Source organism: Pholcus phalangioides, unplaced genomic scaffold, assembly GCF_987345545.1.
Source record: "Pholcus phalangioides strain wild (caught in Gottingen) unplaced genomic scaffold, Ppha-v1.0 ptg000018l_1, whole genome shotgun sequence".
NCBI lineage: Eukaryota > Metazoa > Arthropoda > Arachnida > Araneae > Pholcidae > Pholcus > Pholcus phalangioides.
This window is the reverse complement of record NW_028301611.1, coordinates 5,674,425-5,697,543: the sequence shown is the minus strand read 5'-3', so window position 1 is coordinate 5,697,543 and position 23,119 is coordinate 5,674,425. Positions and strand designations below refer to the sequence as shown.

Here is a 23,119-nt window from a genome sequence, read left to right as displayed (position 1 = left end):
AGCAGAGAGCGTATGTGGGAGGAAGGGCATAGGAGGTCATTGCCCTCCTAAGACGATGGAAAATTGAAAATATTTTTGAGAATGTCGGAAGAAAATACCTTTATATGCTGTCAAAATTTCCGTTAATTCAAAGGTTAGAAACTCAAAATTTCTCTTGAAGTAATTCTTTTTTTTAACCTCCAAAGGTCAATTCTGCATACACCCCTGGTGAGAAATGTTTTAGACTCGTGGTTGCTTGGTTCCATGCCCAAAAAACACTGTGTCCGAGCATCAGAGACTCCGACAAGTCCTACTTTCTCGGTTTTGTCTTACTTTTCCTACCTTTTTACCAAAACCTATCAACAAAATTCATATAATTGGTTTAAATTGAGGAGGGAATCGTCAATGTAATGCATAATAATACAAACGTAGTCGATTGCAATTAATGATTCTGCCAAATCAGAAATTGTATTGTTTTAAAAGTTATTTTGGGAGGGGGGGGGGGGTTTATGCGGACCATTTGCTGGTTTAGTGCCCCTCCAACCTGTTAATCTGTTAATAGGCCTCTGATAGTATTCTGATGTGATTTCAAGTTTTTTTTAATAGAAGTTTTTCATTAATCCCATTCGGCATTAAATATTGTTTTTTAATATTTATTCACAGTGTATAATTGTAAATCTACTGAGTGAAATGGAATGCTTAGGATTTGAATCTGCTTTCCTACACACTTTCAAGGTCTAAGAACTTTTATGCATACCCCGCTCCTCCACAAGGGGGAGATTGACAAGACTCTAGCCATTTGGGGCAGGATGATTCTGAGATTCTCAACTATTTTTTTTTCCAGTATAAATTCACTTTTAAGGGGGAGGGGGCTACCAAAGACACCAACTTAGCAGACCTTCCTGCAGGATGGGTTAGGGGGCATGGAAGATAAATGTAATTTTCAATATGCTCTTGCTCTCAGAAATTTCTTTGCCTATAGTAATGAGAGCCCCAACACACACACAAGAAGAAAGGCTGACCAAACTCTACCCTGAGAGCCTGGGGATTGACTACATATGAATTTTTCATATTGAAAAATATCAATGTATTTTTCGCCAGTGTTTCCCAAAATGCACATACAGCCCCCTGGGGGGGGGGGGTTTCCATGATAGTTAACAATATAATTTATTTAGGATCCTGTGGAATAGCTCAGGAGGGGGGGGGGGCAATGAGGAAAAAAAATTCGAAGCAGAGGGGCAATGAAGTTGGTTTTCTGGTGTTCCCAGTTTTGGGGGCACGAATGCAAACCTATCTCCCCATTAAAAAGTCTTGCTACAGAAAACAACTGGCCTATAATTAGTACAAATATTTAAAAACTTCACTCAGAACTGGTAATATGCAGCGCTAAAAACTCACACACAATTCTATATATGCATTCGAACTGTTAGGTACACACAGTGCTGTGCAAGAATTTGTATTTAAGACCATTCTGGGCCCCTTCCAAGTTGGCCTTGTGCGGGTGCACTTGTTGCACCTGCCTAGTTACGGCACAACTGAATTGATAGTAAATTGTCCATGTCGGTACACCAGAGTGTTTGTTGCTCGGTTTGAGCGAAAGAGGTCAGATGAATATGAAAGTTTGGGAAACTACGCCGTTTAGAGCAGTGTTTCATCAAAGCTGGCAATATTGCTGCTCCCTGGTGGACGATGGGATGATTCAGGGGAGTGTTAAAAGCTGTGGGTTTAAAGTAGGATCCCATATGGGATTGCTGTAGTTTGGGGGAAGAGATACAATAAAAACAATTATGAAGAAAGTGGGGGGACAAAAAATTTTGGAAACTATTTATTAGGATATAACTATCTATAGATTAAAAATCTCACAGTGGGGTAGGCCTACCCCGCTCAAGGTTGTGTTATGGTAAATGTGCACGATGACAGTAAACTGTTAAGCACTGGGAAAACGCAGGCCCCGAGCAAGAAAATTGAAATTTCTGGAGCCTACTCAGTTTGCAATTCAGTTGTAAAACTTTTGAACAAATTTGCAATAAAAGAAATAAAAACAGAATTTAGAATGAAAAAACAGAATGACCACCAGGACCCCCCCCCCCCCCCCCAACTTAATTTCGTCGTTGAGACGCCACTGGAAACTGAAAGTTATCCCTAGTTCCTGTTTATCAGAAATTCCAAAAAGAAAAATCTGTTACGTCACGATTACATCATCGTTAGTCATTTCACCAAGGACATCTGCCCATTCCTATATAGATAATAGAAGTAGCAATGAGAGAGACAAACAAACTCGTGACGTAGTATAATTTAGGCGTGTCTAACCCGGACTCTCTTTATCTGTCCTATTCCTAGATCGTAGAGAAGCATTGAAAGAGAAAAAAAAAAAAAATATCTTATGACGTAATCTAAAAAGGCGTGCCGTTTCGAGAAAAGTAACCAATCGGAGGTGTTATAGCTCTCTAACGTCTAGGATCTGGGCACGAGTTTCGCAGAAAAGTCGTCCGGGGGCGACACTAGTCAGATGTGCTTTTTTTTTTCTCTCGGCTTGTTTTGTGTTTTTTTTTAGATTGGTTTCATATCAAATCCAGCGTTAGTTGATGGTGCTATTGTTATAGAAGTTAATTTTTTTTTTAAAATGAAATAATGTTTAATACCGAATACGCTCGAAAAATACAGCTACTAGAATAGCTAGAACTAGTTATTTTTTGTAAAAATAGCTCTTGTTTATTGTGAGTCACGTACGAGCTTGGAAAGTGATCTACACACGCAAAGGATAGCCTTTTGTTTTTCAAGGTATAGTACATTGATAAATGCTTTTATATGTGAATATTTCATGATTAATTTGTGCTCAATTTTCCGATTAAATTCTCAATTAAATGCGCTGATGTTGTTGCATAGTCCGCGTTTTGATTTCGTATTTCCCGGGCATAACTACTACTCCTCCGCGCCATTGCACAACAAGTTGCAACATGCAGCCGCGACCAGCTGGTGGTCGCTTCTTTGTTGTTATTTATAAGCTACATTAGCGTGTTTTGCGCGATTAAGATCTCGGGATGACTGCCAAGATTCGAACACGTGGTTAAATTTTTTTTTTTTTAAATCAAATGCCTGTTAGAAATTTTTTTACAAGCTTCATTAATGCGCTTCTTTGTTCCCTCTAGTTTATCGGGAGTTTTGTTTTTGGAGTGTTGTGTGAAATGGTAAGCACTGATCCTCTTTTTTTTATTTAATCGAGATGAAAATATTGATGGGATCAAACTAAATACAGTGAGTCCCCTAGGCGGCCACCCCCCTCGGAATGGACAATAGACTCCATAGACATACAAGATTAATTGGAAGACTGGTTATTTATGGAGATGAAGATTACAAGGAAGAAAATTCATCACTGCCCCCATGGGGACTCGAACCCCGGTCTCTCGCTTGCCGTACGAGTGCCCTACCATCTAAGCTATAGAAGCAGGTAGAACATTTCAACCTTGGAGCGTATATATATATATATGTTGAAAGGCACCGTACATGGACGGCGTCAACAATCAACTAATAGCTCGTGAATGACAAAGGCCAACCAGATGGCCATATTAGTTGATTGTTGACGCCGTCCATGTACGGTGCCTTTCAACATATATATATATACGCTCCTAGGTTGAAATATTCTATCTGCTTCCATAGCTTAGATGATAGAGCACTCGTCCGGCAAGCGAGAGACCGGGGTTCGAGTCCCCGGGGGGGCAGTGATGAATTTTCTTCCTTGTAATCTTCATCTCCACAAATAACCAGTCTTTCGATGAATCTTGTATTGACAAGTGGAGAGGACGCTTCTATATCCATAGACATAATACAAAAATCACCTCTGTATGTAGTCCGTGGCCCACTTCCTTGTAGATAAGAGTTTAAAAAAAATGAGTTCTTGTGAGTTTTTTTTCTTCTTCCTGGTGCATTCAGAGCTGGTAGTTCTTTTTGTTTAATCTTTATACATCCACAAAAATACTTTTTAGGATCAATCAGATTTTCTGTTCACGTATGAGGCCATCAGGTTAGAAACATTTGTAATTAGGATGACAAAGGCGAATGCTATATGATTGCTGCTAGCTGGTGAGTGTTTGAAAATTTACTTCCGGAGTGACTGTAAACCAAACAAATAGTCTATGATCTTTACTGAATAGGTAAAGGATGTGGAAGTTTTGGCTTTGAGAGATGCTTGCACACCTTTTTTTGATTTCTCACTGACATGGTTCCTTACTGTGTCACTCTTTTGGTCATTTGCGTCTTTACACATGCTCTGGGTCGTTCTTTTGGTCATTCACATCTTATGTGTTACAGGTCATTCTTTTTGTCATTATAGGTCACTTTTTGGAGATTCATAAGCTTGTGTACACTCTAGATCACTCTTTTGGTCATTCACATCTTTGCATGTATTCTAGTTCACTGTTTTTGGCCATTCAAAAGCTTGCGTGCATTCTAGATCGCTCTTTCACGTTTTTGTATCATTCACATGTTATATGCTCTAGGTCACATTTTGGTTATTCACATGTTTGCACACGTTCTAGGTCACTCTTTTGGTTATTCATGTTTGCATGCACTCTAGAGGATGCTTTCATACTACTCACTTTGAGGATACTTTCTTCAGAGATTCAGTAGAGAAACAGTGAGGTAGTAAAAAAAATGTGATGGAAGGATATGTACAGTACTTGCTGTAAAGAAAGAACAGATCCGGGGTAATATACAGATTAAGGAATTGATCGGATAATCTGGTATTTCAAGTTCTGCATGAGACAGTGAAATCTTGATGATGTAACGATACCGAACCAAGAAAAAATATCTTTGTAGAGGAATTATCTTTAAAAATCTACAATTATCATTGCTAATGGCAACTTTTCTAAATTGACGTTTTTGGTATCGCCAAAAAATGTGCTTTTGAGTATTTATTCTCTGCAAAATATTCTAATTGATTAGCTGATAAAAGAATTTCAGTTAGCTGTGTATTCAGTGCCGTCTTAATGCATGGGCCCACCCGGGCACCTCTAGAGAAGAGGGGCCTCAGAAAAACGAGAAGTAGTTGAATGTTTCCAGAAGTTACCAGCTGGGGCCTCAGAAAAATCACTTGGCCCGGGGGGGCCCCATGATGCTCTTAAGACAGACCTGTGTGTATTGCAACTGTAAAGGAGTTTATGGCAATACACTCTGGTGTATCGCACAGAAAGTAGCAATACTTAACACTTTCAGTTATAAGGTGATGCATACATTGATATTATTAGACGTCATCGGAAGAACTGAAACATGTGACAAGGGTTATATATATAATATAAGTAATAATACTAAATGAAAGATATTTCAATCAAAAAATAATAAAAGTTGTAGCGATTTCAGAATTTTCCTAGAAAATATTGTTATAGATGGTTTTATTATAGTAAAGGATATCGTTGTATCAAGAGAAGTTAAGCATTACAGGTTATAAACTGTTCCAAACAATATTTGAAAAATTACATTGTAGAGGGATTTATCTTTACATTGAGTATTGTTGTAGCGAGGTTTCATTACATATGTATCTGTTTTATGACCATTGTATGTAAATTGGGCATAAGATTTTTTTAGTGACATGAAAACCATTGCTTGTCACCACTCCTGAAATGTGCTTTTCCTGTCACCTCCGCAGGCAGCCACTTTTTGTGAAACGCCGAGTGGCCGTGTAGAGGAGCTTCACTGTGTAATGTTTTGGATTGGTGGTGTACAGTAAAACCTGCTCAAGTTGGATACCCAGACAAGTATTTAAGGGGGAAGAGAGAGAGCAGAGGTGCATTTATATGGTTTTGCCACCCTTCTCCCATTCTAGTCTACATTTTTAGTTTGTCGACCACTTTCCCAGAATTTGCCACCCTGTGCTGGCCTCCCTTCACTCCTGTAAGTGCATTTGTGTTTCTGAGTCACTCTTTTGGTCACTCCCATGCTCACAACTCTTTAAGTAACCTTTTTAGTCATTCACATGCTTGCACATCTCTTTTGATTTCTCGCTGACATGCTTCCTCACTGTGTCACTTTTGATCATTTGTATCTTTACACACATGCTCTGGGTCATTTACATGTGTTATGTGGGTCACTTTTGGGGATTCATAAGCTTGTGCACACTCTAGATCACTCTTTTGAAGGTCATTCACATCTTTGCATGCACTGTAGTTCACTATTTTTGGCCATTCACAAGCTTCCATGCGCTCTAGATCACTCTTTCATGCTTTTGGTCATTCACATGTTTCTATGCATTGTAGAGCTCTTTTTTGGTTATTCACATGTTTGTACTCGCTCTAGGCCACTTTTTTGGTCATTCATATGTTTGCACGCACTCTAGGTCTCTCTTGGCCATTGGCATGCTTTTACTCTTTTGGTCATTCAAAAGCTTGCACATACTCTAGGTAATTCTTTTGCTCACTTACATGCTTGCAAACTCTCTAGGACGCTTTCTTAGTCACTCACTGACCTAACTGTCTGGGCAGAGTGTATATTGAGGGGTATATCAATTTTGCCCCCATTCTAATTTTCTTGGCCAATCCTTCAAATTGCCACCCTGGGCAGCAGTTCAGTCCCCCCCCCCATAATTATCCCACTGGGGAGGGGGGGGGGGGAATATCAGGTCAGTGAGCAACCAGAAGGAGGACCTTCTACTTATTCAATTTAATGAAAACAAAATTTGTAAAAAAATTTGTTTCGGCTTGAAAAAAAAAGTATTTTAACTTATGTGTGAGGAACTCGTTTTTGCCAAAAATTTGGTCCCATAAATAGGAGAGGTTTCTTATACATTGACAGTATTATAATTTTGCATGGTCCTCATTTCATCACTGAAAAATTTCTGTTTTTCAGCAGTGTCGACTTTTTTAATTTACCATGACAACCTGGCAGCTAGGATTAGTCAAGCCCTGACTTGGAATATGCTCATGTATAAAATGATTTTGGTTTATTCAGATGTGTGTATGGGAGGGGAGATTCACAGAGTACCTTGCTATAGTCAACAAACCTCTGTACAGTGAAATCCCCCCCCCCAAATTAATGGACACCCCTCTTTTATAGCCAAATAATAGTTTCCCTTTGTATAATAAATGTATGCATTTCAAACCCCTCTTTTACGGACAAATTTTTTTGTCCCATTAGTATCCGCAAAAGAGAGGTCACATATGATGAGATAAATTTATGATAAAATTATTTTGTTTTATCAGATTATTTGTATTTATTTGTATTATTTGTATATGTTCTTATTTATTATTGAAAACAGTTTCAGTAAGTGATATTTGAAATTTATGCAGGCCTCTGTTATTTCCCTGCTTTTAGGTCATTATGGTTATCATTATTTTTACTGCATCTTGTGATACCTTTTTTTTCCCTCTTCCAGTGAATAGCTCTGTGTGGTAAATGATCAAGCCTTATCATGGCAAGGGACAGATTTTCAATGAACAATTCTCCTCTTATGAGGAGCCTGGTTCTTGCTGCAATCCCTTTATACACACCGTCAAAACTCGACGTCGAAGAAGGAGGGCAGATTCTCTTCCATAACTTCGTGAGGGAGGAGTTCGAATCTGAGGGTCTCCCAGCAGATCCTTTGGAGTCATCTTCGTTCAACGAGCGGGGTGATTCGGCCGCTGCTGCTGAAGGAACCGACTTCAGGGACGAGAACGACACTGCTAACAATCACCTGCATTTCAGACAAGGACAGCGAGCAGAATACGAAAGTGCTGAATCTCTTGGCGTCGGGTGAGAAAATTTTAATTTCCATGATTCATGAAAGTTAAACTAGGAATAAATTTGTAAATGAGTGCTAGACAAATCCTGCCATGACCAGGTGCGGATCTGGGGGGTGGGGGCAAGTGAAATATGCAGTACTGCCTTCAATGCAGGGTTGGTAAAAAACCCTGTTTTTTTTTGGTTTAAATAGCATTAACATTAAAACAATAAAATTTCTGAAAAATCATTCACAAACTTTTAATAATTAATAAAATTAAAATGTTTGTTATTGTAATTAACACTATTTCCATATTAATTAATGTATAAATATTTCTTACATTTCAACAAAAACCAACTTTTGCAATTTAATTATACTCAACTCAATGAATTACTTTGTGTTTGAAAATTCTTAATGTGTCATTATTAACCATATGATATAAAGGTGTTTTCTTCAGTTACTTTCAGTATGCTTAATTGGGAAGCTATTTTGCAAAAACTGATAAAATTAGGTGAATATAATGTATTTAATGAACCACAAATAATGCAGATTAATTAGCAATGATTTATGATATACAGGGTGATTATAACTCAAGTTCTGATTTCAAAACACTGTAAAAAAGCCATTGCCAGAATTATTTCAAAATTTACATGAATATTCCTGAAGCAATGGAATTTTGTATATAGCAAAGGGGTAAAAATATCTAGAAATGTAAAATTAACTACTGTTTCCATCACATGGGAAATTTACTTGCAGAATAGAAAAGACAGCCAGTCAGGACAAAATTACAACTTAGTTATCATTGCACAATTTCATAATTATGGTAAACCACAAAAATGAAGTTATTGAACAAATATGTACAACTTATTCAAAAAATATTAAATATATGTTGTCCACTGTGTGACACCTGGCAGCCGGCCAGGTGTCGTGTCATCCTGTTATTGTCATAATGGTTAGCTTTCAGCAGCTGCTTTGCTGGTATTGCATTGATTGCAATGTGTATCTTGATAAAGGATGTGCTATCCATCAGAATATTGCCACACTGATGCTGTTGAATTGTCGAAATGATGTGGTGGCACAACATGGATTATAGGCCTACTGCTGACCATCATCTACTTGCACATTTTGCACTTTTTCCTTTTCTTTTGCCAAAGAAATTTCCATTGCTTCAGGAGTATCCATGCAAATTTTCTAAGTCATTCTGATCAGTAGTTCTTATTGTATAGCTTTGGAATCAAAACTTTAATCATAATCATCCTGTATATAGCTGATTATTTTTCATAAATCGGTGACTACTACACAATAGAACCCTGATTAACTAGGCTTAATGGTGAAAGTTTAAAAAAAACTATTGAATGTTAAGACTGGGTGATACACAGTATGACCAGAGATGCCACTGGACTCTTAATTTAATTGGGTCCTGGGACCCAGGTTATTTGAAAAATCTGGGTCCCTTTGAGTGAAAGTGGGTCCCTCCTAAAAAAAATTTATCTTGAAAAAAAATATGCCCCCCCCCCTCCCCATAATTCATTGGTATCTCTATGAATTTTCTTCCAGTATGCCCCAGGCAGCACTTTGTTGCGACTGAACGGTGGGCCATGTTCGGGTAAGAGAAGAAGGTATCTGTGAATCAAGTACATTTCTAAAAACATGTTCTATGGTTCATTTACTTTCATTGTCTACTAGTAGGAAAAACTTGCAAAAAGAAGCTCATTAGCACTGAGAATTTAATGTATGGAATTCCGCACATGTAATAAATCTAAAACAAATATGCAATTGATCCCACTTATAACGTTTCTCCCATTTAGAATGTATGAACTTATTTCCGTGGCCCTAACAATAAGTAATTCTCATTGAGATTTCCCGTTTAAAGTGTTTTCGTATTTATAACGTTTTTCAAAAGACGTTATATTAATATAAGCAGGATCCACTTTAATTAACAGTTGAAGGCACACATTTATATATTCACTATTAATCAATGTATAAATTCCCTTCTGATCAAATTTAAAGCTAATCAGATTCTCTCTCTCTCTCAGACACTTATCTTCTGATTCCCTGTTCATACTTTGCCCCTCCAAAAGCCGATGCGGCTTACACATCCGTGATTTCTCGATGTGAAACAGTGATTACTGCATAGCAGCTAGGTGACAAAACTGGATATTCAAGGTCGAATTTTTACAGATTCAGTTTTTTTCCACAATATCAGGAAGGTTTTACAATTTGAACGGCCGTTCCAATCCTTTACGATTTTTAAAAAAAAAGCGCATTCGCAATATTGTAGGAACAAGACGAATTTATGCTGTAGAGACGCTGTCTTTGAATGCCGGCCGATAGCTGCGAAAGTACCGTAATTTCCCGTATATAACCAGAAAGGAAAAAATCTGCAGGGTAATAAAAATCCGAAATTTGAAACTTCTGTACACGGCCACTCATTCAATGAAGCAGCCAAATATCCCTCATCTTAAGCCGGGTTTTCCTAGGAATAAGTTTTTTGCACAGCGTGAACCGAATTAGGCCATTTTACGCCGGCAGAAACGTGTCACATAATTAAGCTACACGTTTGTGTTTTTCTAGCATGGCGCTTCAGATCAGGGCGGCTAAATTATAGTACATGGCCTTGGCATCAGCTACTCTGTCGTCTGCATGCTCCGGTTTGAAGGGAAGCGAAAGAAAACACTAAAGAGAGAGAATGAAGAGAACATCGGCAAAACCAGCGGCGCACGGCGCATTTGACTCCTCCAGAAGCAGTGGGCCAATCATGCCCGACGTAAAGCGCTGTTGTGAGGCATATTGTGCTCTGTAGGAAAACGGTCATGCTGCTTTTCTTATTGGCGAGTGGACGGCGTGTCACGCTAGGCGAATTACATTGTGCGCAACACAGGAAACCTGCTCCTAGGAAAACCCAGCTTTATTCTTCAACAACCCGCGTGTATATCAATACAGTACAGTGTACAAAGTAGTAAAACCAGTTTTTCAAGGTCGCACGATCATGATAAAAAAAGTTGGGGACTTTTTTCTTCTCAGAACTAGGAAAGAACGCATCCCGGAGGACGCGTGAACAAAATTTTTACGTGTCCTTTTCAGAAATTCAGGGTATTTGATGCGTTATAACGTGTCAATGACATCTCTGCAGTATGTTATAGGTGATCAATGTTTGAGTTGTCATGGTAACGTGGCAGCTAGGATTTGTCAAGCCCTGGTATTAGTCATAGTTCAGACCATGAAAATAAGTTGTACTAAGCGGGAAAGATAAGTGGGACGGTTTAAGCTAGATAAAAAAATTTCTGTAGCAAAAAAGGGAAATTGGGGTGGGGGGGAGCTTCAGTAAAATGCTAATGATTCATAGATGGATGTCTACTCGTTTCGTACCTCCTATACGCATTTTTTGCAAACGTGACTACTACTACTTTTGCATTTTGCAAAAAATATGACCGTAACTTAAACCCTGAAGTGGGATCAACTGTTATTACTACACAAAATCAATGCCTGATGACATTGAATTTTTTTTTCTTTCAGTGTATCAAACATTCAAAGTCCGAAAAAAAAAAACCTTATCATTTTGTACCTTTTTCCTCTGTGAAAAAAAATGGTTTTGGCTCCTAAAATATTGCTGCCCAAATTATCTTTGATTTGTCAAGCACTGGTGTAAATAATTCCAATTATTATCTAGAAATTTCCATTGTGTGAGCCTTAGCCAGTGCTTGAAAAAAATCCATGTCAATTTGCCGTGGCATCTGAAAAATTGGTGTTAGGCACCTGAAACTGCACACACATGATTGCTAAATGAAAATTTTCAAGTCAAAAATAAAATAAAGCAAAGATAACATTTTTGGAAATTGCGTCAGGTTGTTTAACAACATAGAAACATGTCCTTACTGCGGGTCTGTAGCTGAAATTTTCTGGTCTGTTTTTCCAACCCTTTCACAATATTTTGTATCTGAAAAGTAGATCCTTTTACAAAATACAAATTAAAACCATAAATTTGACATTGAATTTCTTTCATGGAACTTTACTCGATTGTTTTGTTTTCCCCTAATGCCACTTTTCACGAAAACCGAAACCTCTCCCCATGAAAAAAAATTCTAGACAGGGCTCCTACCTAAGTCCTGGAAAAAGTATTTGGTTTATTTATTATAATAAAGGGAGGGGGGTTGTAAAAATATGCTCTGCATTGCACAATTTGGCTAGCACCTAATGTTTGGACTCTGATGCGAAAACCTTATCATATATATTCAACAGTTCAGTTTTATTGATCCATTCCCAAAAGTTTTACCTCAGCTAATAGAGCTAACCCTCTTACCAATCAGCTGCATGATGAATTTCATTGCCCTCACTCTGATTGGGTGTTCTCAATGGCAAGTAGCCATTGGATGTACGTGCAGAATGTCCAGCCCAGGATTATTGATTTTTCCCCTTTTTCTCTCTTGCTGTCTCTGACTGTTGTTCTCCACCTGGAGTATTTTGAATCACACATGTCATTCCCTCATGGGTTAGTCAAGAGTGTTTGAACATGGGGACATGCCTATAGGATAAATATATATGTGATAGTTATGTGTCGTGTTATCGGCTGTGAAGACAAGTGGATATGGTATGCAAGATATTATGCATATTCTCTAGTTATTAATGATCATTAATTGATAGTTAATACCTAATTAGCATCATGAGTCTAATGTTTTTGATACGTACTAAAAGTTTGAATAAAGATTTTCAATTTAAATAAACTTTTAAGGAAAAAATTGCTTGAAAAATCCTGGACAGTGATGGCAATTAAAAAATTTTAATTGGTGCCTAAAATTTTTTTATGCATGATAACTAGGGGTACATAAGTTTAGTATTTATAAAACAGTTGCGATAAATGCGAAATTTCCATTTCGAATGTATGAATGCAAAAATTTTATTTTTATCACTTTCTGTTAAATCTTGATAATTTGCACTTTTTGGAGTGAAAATCGATAGTTATTTTGCTGAGCACTTGAATTCTGGAACTTTCAACTGAATGCAGAATTTTACCGCCTAATTAAACTATAAAAAAAAATTGTTCTGTTTAGTTTGTTTTTGTGAATGAGTGCAAAATTTTTCATTTGAAAAATATTTTTATGGGTAAATGCAAAAATTTTGTTTGCAAGTAAATGTAAAATTTTTTGATTTGAAATTATTTTGTGGATGAATGCAAAAATTTTTTTGTAAATAAATGCAAAATTCTTAGCATGAAAATTTTATTTCCAAAATTTTTGCAAATAAGTGCTGCAGAATTTCAGATTCAAAAATTTTTTTTTGTGATATTTGGATTTTTTTTTTATTTGTGAAATTTTACTAAAATTATTTAATATCTCTAGTGATAACCCAAGGTGTGTGAGGATAACAAAAACATTCTAAAATTTATGTCTATTGACACAAGAAGAGGTTATCAGGGACCCTTTTTTCCCCCTCACAAAAAAAATCATTTCAAAAATTTGGCTGGTGTCCAATTTTTTTTTCTATTAAGTCCCGCATAATTCTCCCATTAAAAAAAATGATGTTAGGTTTAATATGATAATCAGGTTTGATTATCACAATTATCTTATCAGGATTCTTAATGATTGACATAACATTGATTATGGCTGTGTGTGATAAAATGTAATTGCTTTGTAGATAAATGTGTCATAGATAATGATTTCAATCTATTTTGTTTGGGCTTTTTTTTCCCGATGTAGGCTAGTAAGGATTGTATTTTTTTTTTATCTGCCATTGTCAAACTAAATGAAATTAACATTATTTGAAAGAAAATTTTTCAACACTGTTCTAAAAAGAAATACAAATTATCTTTTACTAGTTTACACGTTTTAGCCTGGCATTTCAGAGCATTATGGTCTGACGCCTCAAACAAATAAAGCCATTGATGGGATGGGTGCTTACTGACAGTCGTCTGGATGAGAGAATGTGTAAATTTTCAGAATTTTCTTAGTTCAAGTAGAGCTTCCAACAATTTCCTGGTAAACATTGAAGCTGCTGCGGTGGCGGAGCAGTCATAGTGACGGACTCGCTTCAATAGGATTCCCCGTCACTGCAGTGGTGGTTGGCTGAAGTTGGTTTTCTGTGTTTCCGAACTTTGAGGTTCATAACACATACAACTTCCAGCATGTATGGCCCAGGTCTTCTTCGATCGCCTGCTTATTTCTTTCCATTGATCTATGGTGTAACTATGATCTAGTTGTGAGGAGGAGGTAAACATTGAAAGAAATATGCCATCAATATCATCGGCTTGTGCAAACTTCATAGTGTGACAAACCACTTACCACTACTAGGATTGAAAGGAGTATCACGAATTAAGTCAATGCAATAAGATTCAAGATTATGAACTCAAATTAATTTACCTTTAATATTACAAAATTTACCATGTTTAATTTTACAGCTTAGAAATTAACAAAATGAGAAATTCGTCATCACGTCAAACTATGATCTGTCAATGGCACACGTTCAGTTGATGGAAAGTAATCCATTCCGTTCGTCCTCTCTGATGCATCTGAACTGAGTCAACTCTTCTTCTTCTACATTTGATATTCTTTACATCAAGAAGCAGTATTTGTGGATTCACAGGAATGTGCTGACGTGAGAGCTAATCCATACAGTGTGGTCTTAACGCATGGGGCCCACCTGGGCACCTTAAGGGGAAAAAAGGGCCTCGCACAAATGAGATCTGGTTGAAATTTTCTGGAGTAAGCAAGTAAATTTGCTAGGTAGGACCGCAAAAAAATCACTTGGCTCGGGGCTCATGTCACTCTTAAGACGTCCCTGAATCCATAGCTCGGATGCACAGACTCCAAGCAGAGTTGGGATTTGACTAGATGATCAACTGAGAAGAACGATCACAAAAAGTAAGCACCATAATGATCCCATCACGTTACATAGCGGCTGCTACAAATTAGGCGGCGATCAAGCCAGACTTACATATCTTGCAAATTCTCTTTTTTCGTTTTGGAAGGATGGCGTGGCAACGTGTTGATTTAGTGTAAGCAATCAGATAGACATTTCTGGTAGACGATATGGCATCACAGTCGATGACATCGGACAGATACTGGATAATTGTGATATTACGGTAAGAAAACTAATTATTTATTTAAGTTGTATTAATGAATAAGCACTTATTTTGAATGAAATGGTCCCTCTCCACACACTGTGGGTCTGCATCATTACGATTGACCACAGCAAAGACATATATCTTCCTCAACAGATGGCACCCAATTTGTTTTCAAAACTAATCAGGCTCATCCAATAGAAAGGTGAACTCTTATCCAGACAACTGGCAGTAAGCACCAGCCCTCCACATTTTTATTTTGTTGGGGAGGGGGGAAGTAACACACTTTGATTCAGAAAACATGTTCATGATTCAAGCTAGATTATTTATGGATTCTTGTACCTTCTTTTAACACAAATTCATTTCATTATCAGTACGCCAGATGGTTACAAAAATGACGAGTGGACTACTTATGGTAGAGACTTGCGTAAGCTTGCTGATGATTTCGCTAAGAGCAAGCAAGCAACTGAAGTTCGAAATAAAGCACAACAGGTATTAAATGAACTTTCAAAAGTATATTTATTTACTTTGGTTTATTCTTATTGCCATATATAATCTGTAGATCCTGTTTGAGAAGTTCCCATTAAAAATATTTGGATGGCATCTTCAAAATTACAATGACAATTTTCAGGATGATAATTTTCAGATGTATTAGGACTTGAAAAATGCTTGGTTTACTTCTCAGAAAACGGACTCTCTCCAAAGAGTTTAACCTGCTGATGGAGGTTAATTAAGGTTCAGGAAAATTTCTGAACTAGGGAAAAAAGCTTTATTGAAAGGTTTTTGTTTAGAGAGGTTTCACTGTAATCAAAACAGTTTTACGGTTCCAAAATCCCTGTTGCCTCTAAAAATTATTCTTTTGATAAAAGAAAACAGCTTGAATAAAGCTTGCCTATTTGAAATAATAGAGATTGGTCCTGTGATTTCAATGGCAAAATATACATTAAAGAAACTGGATAAACAGAATCGGTCTAACACGAAAACTCAAAGTAAAGTTGTACCCTTTTTATCGGAAAATTTCACACAAACACTAGACTGAGGCAGGGATTCTCAAACCATGCGTCACAAACCTTTGTCAGGGGTGCAGCTGAGCGGTGATACTAACAAAGATTTTTCAAAGAGATGCTTTGTTAAACTGCTCTGGGCACCATGGATAAATGTTGTTTATTAAATAAGGCGGCGCCACTGCTGGAAAAAGTTGGAGAACTCCTGGACTAAGAGCACTTTAACATTATATATGACCCTTAACAAATTTTTTTTATGAAATCTCTGCTTCCCAATGTGAGTTCCACATCATTTACCCATGCATTAGCATAGGGTTTGACAAATCAAAAAAAAATTAGGCGTAAGCAGAATTTCATATAGACACCAAGCATTTCCCTCCTCTCTCACCCCTGATGAAATTGGTCCAAAATTTTGTATTTTTTTTACTTGTCCCTTTATATACTAGCAGACATGCTTGATAATTTCAGATAACTTTTGCTTCCTTTGATTTCAATGAAGTACCATATACGAAAAATATTAGGTGCAAATTCCAATTTTTTAGTCGCTGGAGCAATCTGACACTTGCGATTCGTTCATCCCTGCATTAGCAAAAACCATTTCCATAATTGATGCCAAGATTTTATTAAGTCACATATAGTAGAGCAGTTGCTCCTTCAAACTGTAACAAAAAATTTTCAGTAAAGCAAGCTTTTCTTCTGGAAAAATCGTTAAGAATTGTATTTCTAAATAATATATGAAATTACATGCAAGCTGCTTTCCATAATCGCAGTGCTGAGCAGGGCAGGAGGGAGCTAGTGGGAGGCAAATTTTAGGTGAGAACAAAAACACTTATAAAATCATCAAATTTAACAGCGGTAGGGGTGGCAAAATCATGTTGTCGCTGCCCCCACAAACATCTTAGTTAAGGCCCTGGTGCTGAGGAGTACATAAACATAGATAACAATGTACAAATTGAACCGAACACGACAGATGGCGAAAGTTAAAAAAGAATGTGAAAGAAGTCTAATCGAAGAACAGTGTAGGATAAAGTTTTATATAGATGCTATCAAAAACCTTGAAAGAACTGCAGCATTTTGCTTTGTGGCGTAGACTCGCGCATGTTTATAGTACGGCTTTTGACAGCAAAGGGGGTGTGAACTGCATACGGAAAACTCTTATTGCCGATGCAAACAGTTGAGGTATTTAATGTACTGTATATACTGTAACCCACTGTTTTGCTTTGATGTAGACTGCCGACACTATCTTTGGTCTACTAATGCTTGTGTTGATAAAACCCAGTCGAGTTAATAGGTGTCTCCATCCGTTTGTGATTTCGTCAGCTCATTTCTGTGTCTGATACATGGAGATGGGAAAAAATATGCTCCTAGAATGTCCACACTGTTCAGCTGATGCTCAGGGTCTTGCACTAGAACAGCAGTTCTCCATCTTTTTTTTGTCTCGTGGAGCCCTTTTCACTATATAATTTTTATGATGCAGCCCCGCAGGCATTTTTTAAAAAATTTATCAGATTTACTGATTTATTCTATTGTCCTGGAGTGGCCGCGGAGCCCTGATCACCGGTTGAGAACCGCTGTTCTAGAAGAATGTGTGCTTTCATAGGCTCTTTTTTTATGTCTTTTCTATTTGCCGAATCTTTCATTTTACATGAATTAGTTCAAAAACTTTCAGCAAGAGAAATGAAGTACATCAAGAAAAAATTTTTTGGGGTAGACATGAGTTAATCAGGCTGGAGTGAGTAATTCTGATATTGCTGAGTGGTGTAGTGGTAAGATATTTGTCTTCCATATATGAAGGTGATCGTCAAGGTCCACTACTACACCAAACATAAATGAAAGCGCCGTCTATCGGTGGTCACCTCAAGCTTGTTAGGGGAAATATCTTATCTATATCTTCTCTCGGGTTTGAACGTTGTCAAGTTCCACTGGTTCAAATCTAGAGAAGAACATTTAAAAGACATTCTTTACCTAATGAGCATGGGCAACAACAGACAGATGGAACCTTCCACCCAACTCCACTGGTTGGAAATTATCGTATGGCAATATATGACTGGAGTTGGTGTACAGTAGAGAAGTGATTGTGATTGGTGCTAAAATTCAGCTCACAATGAAAATGTTTTATGTTAGGGCCTACATACATAGCAACAAAAATGTTTGTTAGTGAGGCAGAAAAATCACAAAAATCTTTGTTAGCCAAGATATCATTGTAATATCAATTTACCACAATAAGTGTTATCAAATATTTGCATGGAAAAAATTTAATGTCTTTTTGCTTTATTCGTTCATAGGTTGAGCTTGATGCAATCAGCAAGGAGGGATTTTTCAACTTGTGTATCGAACTTTTCAGACAAGGATTCAGCACTGAACGTGTCCTTGCCCTCTTCTGCTTCTGTTCTACCTTGTTAGTTCGGGTTATGCGTCAGAATGGGTTACCGTTGACGAATACTCTGTATGTGTGGTCGCAGGAGTTCATCAGAGCGAGAATATGCCAATGGGTATATGAACACGGTGGCTGGGTGAGTGCAAGTTTCTTGAAAATTAGGATCGCTTAACCCATTGCATCCGTAAGGGGAATAATCAGTGAATATTGAGTTTCAAATATCAACAAGCATAGAGTTATTAGCTTGTATAATATGTGAAAAAATACCTGTTTCCCCTACTGATGGTTGGTCATAACCGAGGTGCACAACGTCTTCAGTCTGCTGGTCAGATCTGCAGTATTTCTTTTGCTCGCAGGCTAGAAACTTATCCATATATTGTATGTGTGACCGCATAACCCTATTTCATGAGACATTCCCATAATTTTGGCTGTCTCAACTTTTTTATGGAATGCCACAGTTTTCCCCTTATTTTCAACAATGCTTACTTGAATTTTTTAAGAATTATGATTATTTTCATGGCTTAGAACATAATTATCGTAATATAATTTCTGTCATAAATATATTCATTGCACATATTTATCAAGCATACGTCTTTTTGTGTGTAATTGCATTTTTACAACAAATTCCTTAGTTTTCAGTTAATTGTGGTGCTGGATGCTGATTCCGAATGGCAATTAATATTTTGTTTGCACATGTTGATACATGTGAAGAATGTCAACATAACTGATAATGTTGCTATGAATGCTTTCTTTTTCACACTCATCTTAATTTAATTTTTATTGCAAAATATGTGTAACGCATGTATCATGTACGGGTAAAAATAATTAATTGGTTTAATGAAAGGTTATAAATTTTTCTTTATTTTTATCACTTTCCTACTTTATTTAGGAATTATACATAATCACCGGTAAAAGTGATAAAAATGTAGTGAAATTTGATAAAACTTTCTTAATCGGGACCATTGATGATTATGCACAGCCACCTGTGTATTGTTTTTACGTACAGTAACATATACAGAAACCAATTTCAACCAAAGCCAAACGTCATATAAATGTGAAAGTGTTGTAAACAAGGTTCTTTCTGTATTGTATTTCCACAATAGCAGACACTCCCCGTTAGTGGACAAAATTTTTGGCCCCATGGGTGTTCATTATGGAGAGGTTCTACTTTACAATCATTTCAAATAGGGGTAAATGCCTTTATCAAAGTTTCAGCTACGTTCTAAAGTAGCAGAATTGTACGATTACCAAATATGAAGGCTACAACATGCAAAATGCCCAATGAGGTATATGAAGAAGGCTACATATATAAAATATATGTTGTAATACAAAATGCATTTTATTTCACTTTTATTCCTCATTACTAATTACTTTATGGTAAGTTTAAGCATAAAACGCTTGTAATAATCAATTCTTTTTCTTCTCTTTTTAAGGGCAAGGTTCTTGGTACCGTTTACACAGTTGTAAAAAAGATTGCTACTTTGGCCTTAATAAGTGTTGGCGTAGTAGCAGGATACCTTTACATCAGAAAGAACTGGTGAGACGTGTAACTGTTTTCTTTTTGTTTGTGTGATGCGTATGCTTGGGATCATCAACGACATAGCCATCACGGACACTGTGTATCTCGAGCTGATGAATACCTTTTACCATGACATTATCCTGATCCACTTCCACTGTATGCTATCGAAATCAGCGGTATGGAAAATTTTTTGTTCAAAAACATATTCTTGATACTGAGGTCATTGATTTTGAATACTTTTGTAAAACATGTCTGTGGTATAGCTACGTGAAATGCTGTAGACGTTTCATTTCATATCAAATGTTTCTGAAACAATTTTTGAGTTTTCTTTGATCGTCCCTTTTGAGAAAAATAAATCTGATCTAATTTTGTTTAAATTCACTTTAAATTATTAACGATAAATGGATTTTTTTTAACTTTAGGAAGCTACTACTTTGACAAAGCTTGCCGGGTTTTTTTTTTTTTTTTTTTTTTTTTTGGCTCCTGCTATAACTAATTGTATGGTGCTATGTGTAAACATTATTATAATTCGTAACTCAACATTTAAACTGTTTCTTGGCATTTTTGCGAATTCATTTGTCCCCCCCCCCCCCCCCCCGGATTACTTTGATCGCTATTTAATGCAGTAAAGGCACAGAGTTAGTTTTTCATATCATAGAATTGATCAGCTGATAAAACAAAACTTGTGAGAAGTGTGTTGCTGGTTAAACTAATGCAGGTCAGGATCTTAATAGTTGTTGTAAAATGATATTTTGTGTCTTATTTTTTTTAACAATTTACTAACCTATTCTTACTAAGTGTTGCTGTACCTAACATAATATGTGGAAGGATTCAAACTTTTGAAGACTTGGCATGGAATATATAAAATTTCCAACAACCAGCCATCTTCAAAATAATCTTCGGTGGCAAAATGCATTTGCAAGCACTGGTACAGCTCCTGATACCATTGCTAGAAGTTATGTTTTGCTTTCCCTCATAAATGTCTCTTGTGCTGCTTTTACAATTTTCAAGCAAATTGTGCTGAATCAGTGGAGATAAGTAAACCATAAAGTAACGTTATAGATGAATTCACCATTGTAGAAGTTGCTATTGTCCACTTCAAAGGCTATGCACAAAAAATGAATTTACATGACTAGAATAGGATTGTTTTCTGCTGGGGCCCTATGAGTATTGTTACACATGAAAGGGTGTAAAATGTCTGAATAGCGCTCTTCGTTCGCTGTTCTACCCATTAAGGTATGTCATTCACTGACATGTGCATTGGTTTTTAACGTTACTTTGCTGTTCACTTGTTTCCACTGATTCAACAGACTCTGGAGTGACATAGTTTTGTCTTATTAGATGAGATAAAAGCAGCATCGCATAAAACACTACAGGTAAATCACAGATTTTTTTCAGAAAGGTTTCCAGAAGCTGTGCAAGGTTGGTAAACGTCGCCTAACTGAGTTGTTTTGATGTACAATTCCCCAACTTAAATAGTAACCAAGTTTTTAAATTATTGGATCCTACCGCATACTGTATATTGTTGTACAACTTTATGAACATTTACTTTGAAATGTACTGTTAATTTATCTCTTGATACTCAGAAATTTTATGTATGTTTTTGTGTGTAATGATGATTGAGACACTATATGTAAACTATGGAGTGACTTAAATAACACACAATGCTTTCTTGTGCTGATATGTTCATATAATTGATTGTAAAGTGAATGTTTTCTCCATCTCAGGAGTCTGTGTAACTCTCTTCAACTTCAAATATGCAATCATAAATGTCAGTATCACAAATTCAATATTACATTTGCAGGTGACAATTGTAACTTATGAACAAACAATCGCAGAGACTCCTTTATATGTTAAACAGTGGCCTTTGTTGTGGCAATAACATTGCTCAACCACTGCCGTATTTTTAAGAGAATGTGATACTTAATGTTTTTTAGATAGTATGTGAATTTTTTTTTTCGTATCTATCGAGTCTTTCATGTCATTCACATTTTTCGGGTGATAGAATGGCTGGTTTATGGTCTCTGCTCAGATTTTATTCTTTATGAGCATTATCTCTATAACCCTATTTACTTAACTCATGCTTCTGCGGTATCTTGTGGACCAATTTTGATAGAGAAATTTACTTAACTCATTTAAACTTTTTTTAAGGTGGTTGGGATTGTTCATAAAAACAATATTTTGATTTATTTTTTTTCAGAAATTTTAGTCATTTTAACTGTATCAATGCTCAAGTGTGTTTTTTCTCTTTGTTGCAAATTTTTATTTTTTAATTTTCGAGGAATGAAAGTCCTAGTCAGAAATCGTTTAAAGTCGTTGCGTACTTAAAAATAGATGCAATTGGATTTGTGCTGGAATTGTATTTCACTCGAATTTGTATATCAATTTTATTCTATGATCAATTAATAAACATCTATAAATACTCTACTATATTTTTAACATTATGTAACATAATTTATAATGCTTTTTGTTTTTGTATGTGGATTTTTCGTCACTTGGAAAATAAGCACTTAAAAGTGCCTTAGTCTCTCTTTGCTGGACTTGATATTGTGAAAAAAATACTCAGTTTTTTTGGATATTGTGTGTTGTTAACCAACGGGGAAAAGGGGAAAACACATATTTTTTCCCACTGTTGTTTGTGTAAATACATTTTTTTTTGTCTCTTTATGAAAAGTATTTTTTACTGTTTGTTTTTGAATAAAAGTCAGTTTGATTATCAAATTGTTTTATTTGTGAATGAAACATTTCAAACTCTAGTTTATGACTATCATTTGACGGTAGTAAGTGACTGGTTGTAATGTAAGTAGAAGTTTAGTGTTTAAGTGTGTTTTTTTTTTATTCCATGGTCCATTGAGGGAATTTAGGTTCCTTATTAAAGTATGGTTTTGTGATGACTTCTAGCTGCTGAAGGATTTGGGTATTCCATATGACTATGTTACTGGGGATTTAAGTCATCTTATAATTCCATAAAATGATCATGATGTTTTCTATAGCACTTAGCATAATCGCAAATATCTGTTCTAGCTGCACTTTGAAAATTATTTATTGTTCGCAGAGGCGTATTTATGGGTTTTGCCCCTTTTCCCCCATTCTGTAGTCCAGCTATTCTCAACCTTTTCTGACTCGCGGAGCCCTTTTCAGTGTATGATTTCTATGACGGAGCCCTTTGTAGTACATTATTTATATGGCGGTACCCTTTAGGCCTCTTTTCTTGTTTGTTTATCAAATTTACTGATTTATTTTATTATCTTTGAGTGGCCGCAGAGCCCCTGGGAAGTGTATATGGAGCACCGGATGAGAACCGCTGCTCTAGTCTAATTTTCTTGACTACTCGTTCCTCAAATTTTTTACCCTGTGCAAGCACCACTTGATCTTCTCCACTCTTGCAAGTACACTATGTCTATAGAGTCAATCTTTTAGTCATTCACATGCTTGCACACTGTTTTGGTTACTCACGTACTTGCACAAGCTCTAGGTCACTCACTGACCTGGTCCC

The 23,119-nt window shown here is 36.5% G+C and overlaps 1 protein-coding gene across 3 annotated transcripts; it reads left to right on the top strand.

The window, feature by feature from the left end:
* The first annotated feature begins 109 nt into the window (after positions 1-109).
* On the top strand, positions 110-22,338 carry LOC149071616 (uncharacterized). Of its 3 annotated transcripts, none has more exons than XM_089247796.1 (5): positions 110-133; positions 7,343-7,701; positions 15,098-15,215; positions 18,013-18,240; positions 19,538-22,338. In XM_089247796.1, the coding sequence occupies exons 2-5, from the start codon at positions 7,379-7,381 to the stop codon at positions 19,643-19,645; spliced, it is 777 nt and encodes a 258-aa protein (XP_089103922.1). In that variant the 5' UTR covers positions 110-133; positions 7,343-7,378; the 3' UTR covers positions 19,646-22,338. The 3 variants fall into 3 exon arrangements, with proteins under 3 accessions (XP_089103922.1, XP_089103920.1, XP_089103921.1); XM_089247794.1 differs by lacking the exon at positions 110-133 and adding an exon at positions 2,496-2,760; XM_089247795.1 differs by lacking the exon at positions 110-133 and adding an exon at positions 2,926-3,167.
* The last annotated feature ends 781 nt before the right edge of the window (positions 22,339-23,119 follow it).

Bases quoted from the DNA above. Each gene is read 5' to 3' on its own strand.
- LOC149071616 (XM_089247796.1), top strand. From the start codon at position 7,379: ATGGCAAGGGACAGATTTTCAATGAACAATTCTCCTCTTATGAGGAGC. The intron at 7,702-15,097 runs GTGAGAAAATTT...TTTCATTATCAG, and splicing joins GCTGAATCTCTTGGCGTCGG to TACGCCAGATGGTTACAAAA. The intron at 15,216-18,012 runs GTATTAAATGAA...ATTCGTTCATAG, and splicing joins TTCGAAATAAAGCACAACAG to GTTGAGCTTGATGCAATCAG.